Genomic DNA, 12100 nt, shown 5'->3' with positions numbered 1-12100 from the left:
CACAAGGAAATAAGGTTTAGAGGGTTTAAATAACTTATGGAGAGTTGTGCCAGTGATGGGCAGAGCCAGCACTCAGGGATGGTTGTGGGGGGTTAGATGAGTTACAGCATGTGGGAAGTGCCTTGTAAAACAGTCCATAGAAATAGAACATAACTGCACCATTGTGGACTCTTAGACATCATCCCTTCCAGATATCTGAGAAGCTCAGCACCTCAGTGCAAGGATAGAATGACAGGTCAAGTCACATTGATAGCCATCTGAATATATAAAACGTGAGGTGACAGTTGTATTTCTCTATAGTGTTTAAAAAAAAAAAGCACGACATACATACAAAGACAAAATTCCTTAAAAAGATCATTGACAATTGCATGCAGAAAGAGAGAGGTGCAAGATAATTTTGGTTGATTCTTTTTCTGTTCTGGTGAGCATAATCTTATTTTGGTGCACTATTTAAAAAATGGGTTTAGGGCATAGGTTTTTGGGTAAATCCCAAGAAGGAACATGTTAGTATAAACCTGTTAAATGTTAAAAGATCTTCAAGAGCTGACTTTAAAGTTCTTAAAAATCTCTTTCTTTTCCATACAGTGACTTTATATTGAAACTAATATAGCCTGTAAGTGTGTCAACTAACTGCAATTAAAATAAAAACTTTAAAAAAGATCAATAAAAATCTCTTATCATCATGCATTGATCAACATAAAGTCATGTGGGTAACAATTTTCATAATAAAATTTGTGTGTGTCCTAGGTGTTCTTTCTTAATTGTGGTTGGTTGAAAACATGGACAAGATGAGTTTATCTGCCTTTGGAATCACTTCATTGTTTTGTTCTTTCGTGTATATGTATCATAAACACACACACACACACACACATAAGCTTTTTTCAAAAACAACAACAAACCAAAAACTTCCAAGAAACAGCACTAGAAATCTGCTGCAGAATTACATTAACAGAAATGCCCCATTAGCTTTGTGGTTATGAGAAGATGCTGGGAAACATTCATTTCAGAAATAAGTGCCAAGTAAGACACGTCATAAAACAGGAACTTCTCCCTTATCATACACATCACCATGGAACTTACTATACCTTTTACTTTTCTCCAATCACTAGAGAAATCAAAACTTAAGAGGATACTTCAGCCCAATGATTACATTAAATTTATGCTGTGCTCATTTGCTTCTTTTCTGTTTCTTAGCTACAGAGCTAAAAAATTAAGGCTGCCTGTGTGATCTTGTTTTAGTTAGTTATAAGGAAGGACATAAATAAATACAATAAGTATATGAAAAAATTCATCCGTGGGGCACCTGGGTGGCTCAGTCGGTTAAGTGTCTGACTTCGGCTTAGGTCAAGACCTCATGGTTGGTGGATTCGAGCCCCGCGTCGGGCTCTCTGCTGTCAGCATGGAGCCTGCTTCTGATCATCTGTCCCCCTCTCTCTCTGCACTCCCCGCCCCATCAAAATAAATAAATATACCTAAAAATGTTTAATAAAAAACAAAAAGTAAAAAAAATTAATCCATGTTATGCTTTCAAGATCAAGCGTTGTTACTGACATAATTTCATGTGCTCTCATCATAGTCCAGCTGAAAGCGAAGGTAATGTGTGGCCCTAATTTGATCATTGGACACACTAAGAATCTGTGAAATCACAAAAATTCATTCGAGTAAATTTTAAAGATCTGACTGATCTCTTCACGAATCGGGCAATATCTCATCTGGCAAGTAGAGAGGGGCTCCAAAGAGGCACAGAAATGGGGAGATTTTTAAAGATAGGGAATGAAAAAGGTTATTAGCAAAGAACATTATTATTGCAAGGTCACTCTCATAAGGGGAATGGAGAGGGTCGATCAGTAAACTGCCTAGTGCGGACCAGGAAATGCCCATGTTCGCTGATTCAAGGCTGCAGTTCTGGGGGTTGAAACTGCAGCTGGGCAGGGATGAAGTCTTGGTTTACTGGTTTGGGGTCTTAAGTTGAGTGAGGCCATTTTGAGACTGTGGTTTTCTTTTTAACAGCTCTGCCTTTTGATCAGACTCCCGGTTTAACTTAGAGAGACACAATTGAAGGCATTAACAGCACTCAGCAACCTCTCTGAAGTTTTCACAGTTTTTGTGGTTGCTCTTGTGATATTCACAGGTCTTGACCTTTTGGCCTGTGAATGTTCAGAGGTTACCGCTTCAGCTCTACAGTGTTTGAGTTGGTCATTCTGTTCTCTTGGTTTCTTTTCTTTTGACATTCCAATCTTAGAGACATCATTAGTTTGCAGGTAACCGGCTCTGAACTTGCATTTAAAGCTTTTGAGAGAACCACCAGGCAGCTTATTGTAATTACAAAATACAGGATAATTCCTCATGTTTGGAGTACAATTTGAAGGGATAGTTCCCAAGACTCAAAGCAATGAAAATCGAGTAACTCTTTGAAGTCAAGAGTCTTGCTCAGTGACCTGATGTTATTGAGTTTTAACTTCCCCAGACCTGTTAATCGGGGTATAGCAGGTGGTCTTGGTTAGAGGACAGACCCAGCCTTGCTCAGCTAAGAGATAATCAAGGTCTATCTTATTTTCAGGAAGTACTTTTGCACCAGAGTCTAAGGATTTTTGTTGGGCAGCCATTACTTTAGTAAGAGGTTCTGCAACAAATTCAAGAATGAAGGAGAAGGTCCTGAACATACCTCATTTACAATTTATCCTTAACCAGGGAAGTAGGGCCCCTCCAAAGGAGGGAATCCTGGATCATGGAAGCTTCCTGGGAGGTCCCTTCTAACTCAGGATGTAAACTGAGGGAAGTCAACCAATGAGAGGTCTTCTTTAGCTTGAGTAAAGCTAAGATCAGTTACCTTTACTGCTAGTCTGAAATAGAAGTTTCCTCTAAAGTCCAGAGTTTACCCTTGCTAGCAATTACCTGGGAGAAACAAATGAGGGCCATCGCCAAAGCAAAGGAAAAGAGAAGAGGAAGAAAGGGTTTCACGTTTGATGAAAGTATGAAGGGTGATGTTTCTTAAATATTTGTTTATTTTTGAGAGAGAGAGAGAGCACAAGTGAGGGAAGGTCAGAGAAAGAGGGAGTGGGAGAATCCCAAGCAGGCTCTACACTGTCAGTGCAGAGCCGGGGAGGGGCTCAATCTCAGGAACCTTGAGACCATGGCCTGAGCCCAAATCAGGAATTGGACAGTTAACCGACTGAGCCATCCAGGCGCCCTAAAAAATTCTTCCTTCCAGTCTTAACCGATCCTGACCACACATAACATTCCTTTCCAAACATCCCCTTGTACAACTTCTCTTTTACATTCAGGCTTTTTCTTGAGTTTGCCTCTTCAGATAACCAGGCTTGCCTAGGAAAAAATCTTTTTTTTCCCTCCCTCAAAAACATATTTCCATTTCTCATACTTTTTCTTATTAAAAAAACACATCTTACTTTCCTTGCACTCCAGGTTGTTTCCCTTATTATTTCCAGTAGTCTGAATTACATTTATTAAAATTCTGTTCTTTTAGAAACTTCATTTTTAATGAAAGCTAATAAGCAAGCAATTGTTGGGGAGCCTGGGTGGCTCAGTCGGTTAAGCGTCGGACTTCCTCTCAGGTCATGACCCTGTGCTTCGTGGGTTTGAGCCCAGTGTCAGGCTCTGTGCTGACATCTCAGACCTTGGAGCCTGGAGCCTGCTTCAGATTCTGTGTCTCCCTCACTCTCTGCCCCTCCCCTGCTTGCACTCTGTCTGTCTCTAAAAAATAAATAAATATTTAAATCTTTTTAAATAAAATAAGCCAGCAATTGTGATCTGTTACACCAGCATTTCTTAGATTGGTAAATTTATGGATACATTTCAAAAAGTCTAGAAACATGTGCATCATCATAAAACAATCTTTCAGTAAGTCACAAAATACATTTCTGAAAAAGCCCAAGTTATCTTCAGTTTCTCTGCAATACCAAAACCAAAAGTAGGTAAACCTATGTTCATTAACTAACAAGTGAGTGTTTTATCTTACTTGGAAATGATCTAGATATTTAATGAATATTATCTAATTTAATACTTGACTTAACTCAGCAGAACTTTAAGGATTTAGGTCACCAAAAAGATTTGGGAGACTATTTAAAACATTATCTTAAAAAAGTTATTTTATTTACATCTTTCAATTTACTTGTTCATGAAGTTGAGCTGAAATTACCCATAAAAAATTTATGAGACGTGGGGAGGGATGGGTTAAATAGGTGATGGGAATAAGGAGTGCCCTCATCCCAATGAGCACAGGGTGATGTATGAGGTGCTGAATCACTAGATTGTACATCTGAAACTAATAGAACCCAGCCTGTTAACTACACTGGAATTAAAATTAAAACTCAAAAAGAAAAATGTTAGGAAATATCAAAATCCATCATTATCCCAAGCTATTTTCTTTAAGATTTTGAAGAGACCACATCTACTTATTTGACTTTTAGTAAATCCACGCATGCGAAAGTTTTAATTTTAGTGCTAATAACTCTAAAAAATATGTCTATTTTATTTAAAACAACAACCAAATAATTGCCCAGATCATGTGAAGTTGAAACACACATTGGTTAGTTTCTATCATTCTGAGAGGTTTAGAATGCCCAATCCTTGCAAGTGCTTACCTTCAAACCAAGGAAATGGAGCTCTTTGCAAACTAATTTTGACAATGTCTCCAGAGAGAAAAATATCTCACATTGACAATGTGTATTTGTGGACACACAGATCGCTGCAAAGACCCTTGAGTCACTGATGTTTATGGAGACATTTATGGAGAAAGTGTTAAGATTTATATGTGTCCCCAGGATTATGAAGGACACTGAGCCAGGATTTAGGCACAGGAGGCCTTTAGCAGTTTGTATTTTAAAACGGTCTCTTTTCCTTTGTTTCTCTCAGTCCTGGGCGCTTGTGGCCTGTGTTTACATGTCAAAAGTGTGATAAGATTGATCACTTTAAGGGTGAAGAAAGAATGCAAGTTCCTCCAAGAAAGACTTTCTTTTCCAAAAGCCAACCATCTATAAGCCCTTTTCCAGAACTACGAGAAGTGTGGGGGTGGGTGAAGGAACAGGGGCACTCTGGATTGACCCAAAAGCTGCATTTCTAGTTCTGTTCGCATTTGTCAGTCCAGCTGGTTTCGGTGTCTCAAATACTTGGATTTACGTGAAATGACATCAAAGTTTGATCCAAGTATGTGCCTCAATTGTCTTCCTTCCCTCTGAGTGCATAGTTTACATTTTAAGTATTTCTGGCATATGGAATAACCCCCTTGGGTGTAAGATGGGTCCCCAGAGAGGGTGCAGAGAATATTGCCCTCCACAGATCCAGGGTCACCCACAGTCACAGCCAAAGGAAGAAACCTATAAGCCACACGTCCCAGGCAGGCAGAGAGCTAAGAGCAGTGGTGCAGGATGACACCAGCAAGGAGGCAACGGCTGTCTCTGGGAGAGAAAGGATCCATAAGCAATGGGTGTGGATTTGGAAAGGGTGGGACAACAGGAAATTTTGTTATCCTCTCCGGACCAGGCATTGTGGGCAGAAATTTGGAAGAAGTGGATTCTCCTTCGAGTCTCCACCCTTGGATGGCTTCTGCCAGTTTTTGCAGGACCCCTTCTGCTGGCCACGGTATTTACCAGAAATCACTTAACTGTTTAAGGAAATAATGTAGCAGTTTCCAGAAGAACCCTCAGTTTCATCAACTCTGGGCGGGGCTCATGTGGAGTTCTTCCTATGAAGGTACATACGGGGGTGTCTGTAAGGCCATTGACTTGGCTGACTTCTGTTTATAGCTGTGGAGTCTTTTCACAGCGAGAAACATTTCACACTGGAGTGAGGGCCCAAAGAGCAAGGAGGGAAGTAGGGGGGAGTTACGTGAGTCTTACAGTTTTGTTGTTATAGGTTCCTGTTCCATCTTTAATTTTCACTAGGGTTTTGCAATGAATGTTTCAAGGAAACTACCTTGGAATTTAAACCTTCTGGAGGCTTCTGCTTATTAATTAATGGAAGTGTCCTCCTTAATTTGAGAACACTTGCTTTTAAACACACTTCTTAAATAATCTTATCTAGTTGGAAAGTTCCCCATGATGTCTATTGTATTTCTAGGTCATAATTGCTCTGGGGGCTGGAAGCAGATCTGTGGGATTCTAGCCTCAAATTAAGTGAACACACCCTTTTGTTTAGCCATATGTAGCCGCAAATGAGGTGTAGCCATATTTCCGTTTGGCCTCCTTTGGGGGTCACCAACCCCAGTTACAAAGCCAGTTTCTCAGGACACAAAGCAAGCTACCTAAGATTTTGCCATGTTTGATAGGTATCTGTCACTTCTGGGACTATGGTTCTTAGACGTAAAATAAGCAGGTGTAATGGAGGGTGGTGTACTTGATTCTTTAGAATTAAGGATCCCATAAGCTCAGACTGGGGGCTTCTCGAACCCGAACTAATACATAAAATGGATGTGTCTTCAGATGGGGACAGTGCATGATTTAGAGTGTAGCTCCTTGGAGGGATGTTTTCTCAGTTTGAGGAGTTACTTAGTGCCAACTGAGCCCTTTCCCTGACCAAGTTACACTATCAAGGGAGTGTTCTTGGGATGATGAGCATTCTAACAGCCTTTAAATGCCTGACTCATGCCCGCCAATTTTGTGGGGTTTTCTGCATCTGAGATCCTTGTGAGCAGTAGCCTTTATCTACACAAAACCAGACAAACAATTATGTGCACCTTAGGGTGTGGGCTGTAAGCAAGGGATGATACTGCGTTCTGGCCAGAACGATGCTCTGTGTGTGGCACCAACAATTCTCCTGGAGGCTCACTGAGGTTTCCACCTGGGGAGCTGTGGTCTGATGGGTTAGGGGCTTAGCTCCTGGCAGATCCTTCTGCCACTTTAGTTGGGCTCCAGACAAATGTGCCAGCCCAAGGTGACCTGCCCCGGAAAGGAAGCCCAGTGCGATCAGGAACTCACCCGCGGCACTTGAAAATGGTGATGTAGACAGTGTACTCGAAGGGCTCACGGTTACCGGCCTTGTGTTTCTACTTGTCTCTGATTCCTTCTGGAAGCCCACTTTGGATCCCGTCACCAAATCTGCTAAATAACATTCAACCAAGTAAATATTAAAGATCTAATGGCTGTTTTGATCAAGTGAATTATGAGTCTGGCAACATCCCACCTAGCAAGTAGAGGGGACCTCCAATGGGTTATAGAGAAGGAAAGGTTTCTAACAATAGAAGGGGAGTGCAGAAAAGGGGGACAGAAGGAGTCAATCCATGAACTTAATAGTGCTGACCAGGAAATTCCCATGTCAACTGGTTATAGGTTACTGTTCTGGGGGTTGAAATTGCTTGGGCTAAGTATTAAATCTTGCTTGAGTGACTTGAGGCTTTAAGCTAAGTGTTGCCACTGTGGGTCTATGGTTTTCTTCTTACCAGACCCAAAAAGATGAAGACTGATGTCAGAAATTGAGACTTGTATACAGAAAGCTCTTCACATGCCCTGTTATGTGCTTGTTCCCCACTGCTTGCGAGGGGCTTGATAACCCCCGGGAAGAGTATGAACTGGTTCCTTCTTAGGGGCCCTCTGGGGCCCTGGTCTGGCATGTCCATGCTCAGGACTTGACTTCTGAGTCTAGAGAGTTACTGGGTCACAGTGGGGCCAGAGCACATTCAGGTCTGCCCACACTGTCTAAATACGTGCAGCGTCTACATCAATGGGCTCCTTTGGGACACTGTGCCTGAATCACGGGTGACAGGAGCGAGAGGAAAAGGGTATTTGCCCTACTGTAGTGATGCTCCTGGGGACAGTGCTCCCTCCTGCATCCCCTCCAGGCCTGGCGCACACTCGGACGGCAGGAAGTGTTTGCTGGGCAGCATTTACTAATGGTAAGAAATGTTCATTGTGTACAATGGACGCACGTGTGCATGTGTAAGCTTCACTCAGTCTTCACTTACCAAATTTCACCTTACAGTGGTAGAGAAAAGTCAATGTGAAAACACCAAAACTGCACTAAAACGTCAGGGACCAAAGTACCATTTTTTGTTGAGCTGTCATCTGCCTCCCTCAAATGAACAACAATTTGGTTGCCTAGAACTCATTTGTTATGGCTTATGTTTGAGCAGAGCAAGGTTGAAGTGAGAGGGACTTTGACTGCTGAGTAGAATATTCCTGAAGGATGGGCAATTGTTTTTATTTCCTGATCAAGTAAAATCATCAAAAGTGGATTCTCTTTTTGAGCATTTATTGGATACAAGGCTGCTAGGTGCTTTCACGTGTACTGTCTCATTTCACCCATACGGTGACCCTCAGAAACATCATTATGACCTCCATGTTTTGGATGATGAAACTGAGGCGAGAAAGGCTAAGTGAATTTTTCTTTTTCTGTTTCTTTGTATGTTCCAAAGCCCATACTATTTTAATTCTATGGGGAAATAGCAGGACAGTTATGGTACCATTAAAGGCAACAACATTAAGGAAAGATTTCTATTTGCTTCTTTTCCATTAATTCTTGACAGAAAAGGTGGTGTATTCCATCAGGGAAAAATAGGGTTCTGGGAGGTTATATTCATGTGTACATGCACATACCTGTGTTTATTGAAGGAAAAAGAATCTCTTGATCAACCCCTCCTTTATTCTTCTCGTGTTTGACGATACATTTGTGTTCTTTGCCCATTGAGTCTTCTCTCACGGTCAGCCAGGTGTATTTCATGTATGTGTCCTTAATCTTCATGGTGTCTCCCTGCTGGGATTTCAATATTACTCTGCCATTTTTCTCTTTCCAATCTATCTTGATAACATCAGGGAAAAAATCCTCAAGAAGACAAAGATATGTTCCAGCCTTGTGGAGTTTTCTTTCAGCATTTGAAGGAAGAAAAATCGTGGGCTTGGGGGAAGTGTCTTCATCAGGGCTTTTAGCTGTGGGAGAAATTGGAGTGGCAGTTAGAACTATTATGAGAGAAACACAAACATTGTATGGTTTGGAACCACCTAACACAAAAAAAAAAGGAAGGAAAAGTTGCCATCGTCTTAGTGCTTACCAGGGGCTTTCGTCCACACTGGGGTTATGAAATTCTTGCTTTCTTAGTTTCAATGGGAAAAGGAGTTCAAGTAGTTATGAAACTTGCCAACGTCACAGCTATTAAGTGGCAGAATCCAGATTAAAACATGTAATTTTGTGGAGCACCTGGGTGGCTCAGTCCTTTATGTGTTTAGCTCTTGGTTTTGGTTCAGGTCATGATCTCATGGTTTGTGAGTTCAAGCCCCACATCGAGTTCTGTGCTGACAGTGTGGAGCCTGCTTGCTCTCTCTCTCTCTCTCAAAATAAATAAATAAACTTTCAAAAAAAAAGTTTTAAAACATGGAATTTTGTTAAACAATACACAGTCACTTGTTTGAGTGTGAATTATTTCCAGGCATACTTGACAATCTATTAAGTTGAGCTTTTAGCTTCAAATAAGAATCCCATGCCCACCTCTGACACTGGAGTTCTTCTTGATTTCTGAATTTTAGAACATTTTGCTCTCACATCTGAGCCACACCAGAATTTTGAGCAGGACAATGTTTAAAGCTGCACCTCCAAATTATTTACAATGCCTTGAATTTAGAAGCAATGTGGCAATATTTCCAAAACTTCTATATAAAAAAAACTTACTGATTATTTTCAGAAATTCTCTTATATTAACCTTATCAAATAATGCACTGGTCACAATTTTGTTTTGCTTTAGGAAATATTCACGGAAATCACACTTTATATTGGAATTTCATTAGAAGTTGACACATGACTAAAAAGACACCATACTTCAATGCTTAGCATCTCCCCCCAAATTTGGATCTGCCCTACAAGCCTGCTGAACTTGTCGTACCCACAAGTTTCTTTGTTTTTACCTGCTCAATAACGTTATATGTAACTGCTGTAATGTTAATAGTTATGGTTCCAGAGTTTCTTGTAGACATAATGTCAAAACATATAAAAAAAAACCATCATGGGTTTCAAGGGACTGTCACTTGAATGCTGGAATGTTACCTAATTATATATTTAATGTTAATGTAGTGATTGAAATTATAAATAGTAGAACCCTTTCCAATTTGATTTCCAACTGAAACACTAATTATTTACTCATTTTCTTTTTGGGCTATTTTGGATTCGGAATAATAATTTTATGGGCATTTTCTTAAGCATAATTGGATTTCTGGATTTCTTCTTTGAAAAGAAAAGAAAAAAAAATCTTGAGAATTTCTGCCTGTGCCACAAAGTTCCTGAGTTCTATACTAAATCAGTAAGCAAGCAATGATGAGATTTTATTCATGCGGTAAATAGAATTAGCTCATAGCGTGGTTGTTTTAATTTTGTACATCTTGCTTGTAGTAAGAAATAGTATTTCATTGGTTATAATAGTAAAGCACTGCATACTTCTCCAACCATATACTTTGTTTTTATTTTAAAAAGCATATGATGTAAAAAAAAGTTTAATTTTAAAATTTTACATGATATTTAATTCATTTTAGCCCCCATTTAATACATTAAAGATCTAGTTTTCATGTTAGGAAATTTGGTTTTCTTATAGAAATACTTCTGGTTCATCACAGTAAAGAAAATTTCTTGATGGTGAGACATGATGTTTACCTCCTGTCCCTTTTCCTCAGCTAGATTCTGGAAGTTTCGTTCTTTTCCAGAATGAACTCTCATAACTTTCTCAATGTGATAGTTAACTGAGCATTAATAGTGTACTTGATCGTATATGGTTAGTGTTTGTCTTTAGGGTAATTATTTTACATGTTTTTTTTTCTTTCAACATTCTTTTTTAAATTTATTAACAGTGTTTTTTATGGCCACAATCATTTTCATTATGCATAAAATAGAAACCTGTTTACACAATAAATAAACTTGTTTGATACCCTTATATAAGAAAAAGAATTTGAGGTTAATTGCCTGAGTTTTATAATTTTATGATGATGAAGCTGTGTGAATTCTATATAAATTTATCAAATGTCAACCACAATATTTATAAGTGTGACATTTCAAAGTTGCCTATTGATATTGATGGAAAGTTTCTCTATTTTATTCTCATTTTACTTTTATTAAAAATAAATTATAAGTATTTCATATATAAATATGAATTTAAAATTAACGACATTTCTAAGTATATTTAAAAGTACTAACTATATCTCTATGTTTCTAAGTACATTCTAACTATATATTTTTTTATTTTTTATTTTTTTTGATAGAGACAGAGCACAAGTGGGGGAGGGGCAGAGAGAGACGGAGACACAGAATCTGAAACAGGCTCCAGGCTCTGAGCTGTCAGCACAGAGTCTGATGCGGGGCTGGAACTCACAAACCGCAAGATCATGACCTGAGCCGAAGTCGGGTGCTTAACCAACTGAGCCACCCAGGCGCCCCACATTCTAACTATATTTTAGACATGTAATTGTGTTTCTACTAAATACAAGCATGAAGCCCAAACTTGTTCCTGTTAGAGTTTCTATCAATTATGATCAAGGATTAAGGTTTAAAGTACTTAGAACTACAAAGATTTAAAAAAAACACATTTTCATTTCATTTTTGTTGCCAAGTAAGGGAAGAAAAGTCCATTAAGTCCATTAAACAGAAGCAACTACCTCTAAATTCAAGTTATTTGTGTATCCGTGGACAGCAAGGGAACTTCCCATTGGAGCAGTTACAAGTACAGCTGACTCCTCTGGAGAATTTCTGCTTTGTCAGTATGATCGGCTACAGACCACCCTCCATAGTGGATACAATTCTCCCTTTAGGTTCGAAATGGGGCAACCTCCATCCAGCACCCATTTTGTGTAAGACGACGTGCCAAGTACTTTATTCACAGTCTCTCATTTAATTCTGGTCTACTCTTTCTGAATACATACTGTTACCCCATCTTATGGATTAGGAAACTGAGGCCAGAGAATAATTACCCAAGTTCACATAAACAGTAAGTGGTGGAGCCAGAGCTCTGGTCAGCCTGAGCCCAAAGCCCAGGCTTTCTGACCACACCCTTTCACCATCCGAAAAGGAAATGTGTCAAGTCAGAAAACTTACCTGTCGTGATCAACTTGTTCTCAGACCAGACCCTTTCATGACAATTACAGATTGCCCATGAGTACTTTTTTTTGCTCTAAAGTGT

At 39.5% G+C, this 12100-nt stretch overlaps 1 protein-coding gene across 1 annotated transcript in view; it reads right to left on the bottom strand.

Annotated features, from left to right (window-relative positions):
• LOC122213148 overlaps positions 1-12100 on the bottom strand; it is a 29871-nt gene that overhangs the window by 3481 nt on the left and 14290 nt on the right. The window contains exons 5-6 of the mRNA XM_042927329.1: positions 8547-8876; positions 6933-7055 (exon numbers count right to left, since the gene is read on the bottom strand). Of these exons, the coding sequence (XP_042783263.1) occupies positions 6933-7055; positions 8547-8876 (453 nt within the window). The remainder of the gene's footprint in view (positions 1-6932; positions 7056-8546; positions 8877-12100) is intronic.

Source organism: Panthera leo, chromosome A2 (assembly GCF_018350215.1).
Source record: "Panthera leo isolate Ple1 chromosome A2, P.leo_Ple1_pat1.1, whole genome shotgun sequence".
Classification (NCBI taxonomy): Eukaryota; Metazoa; Chordata; class Mammalia; order Carnivora; family Felidae; genus Panthera; species Panthera leo.
Note: the sequence above shows the minus strand (reverse complement) of the source record. Positions and strands in the feature narration are given on the sequence as shown.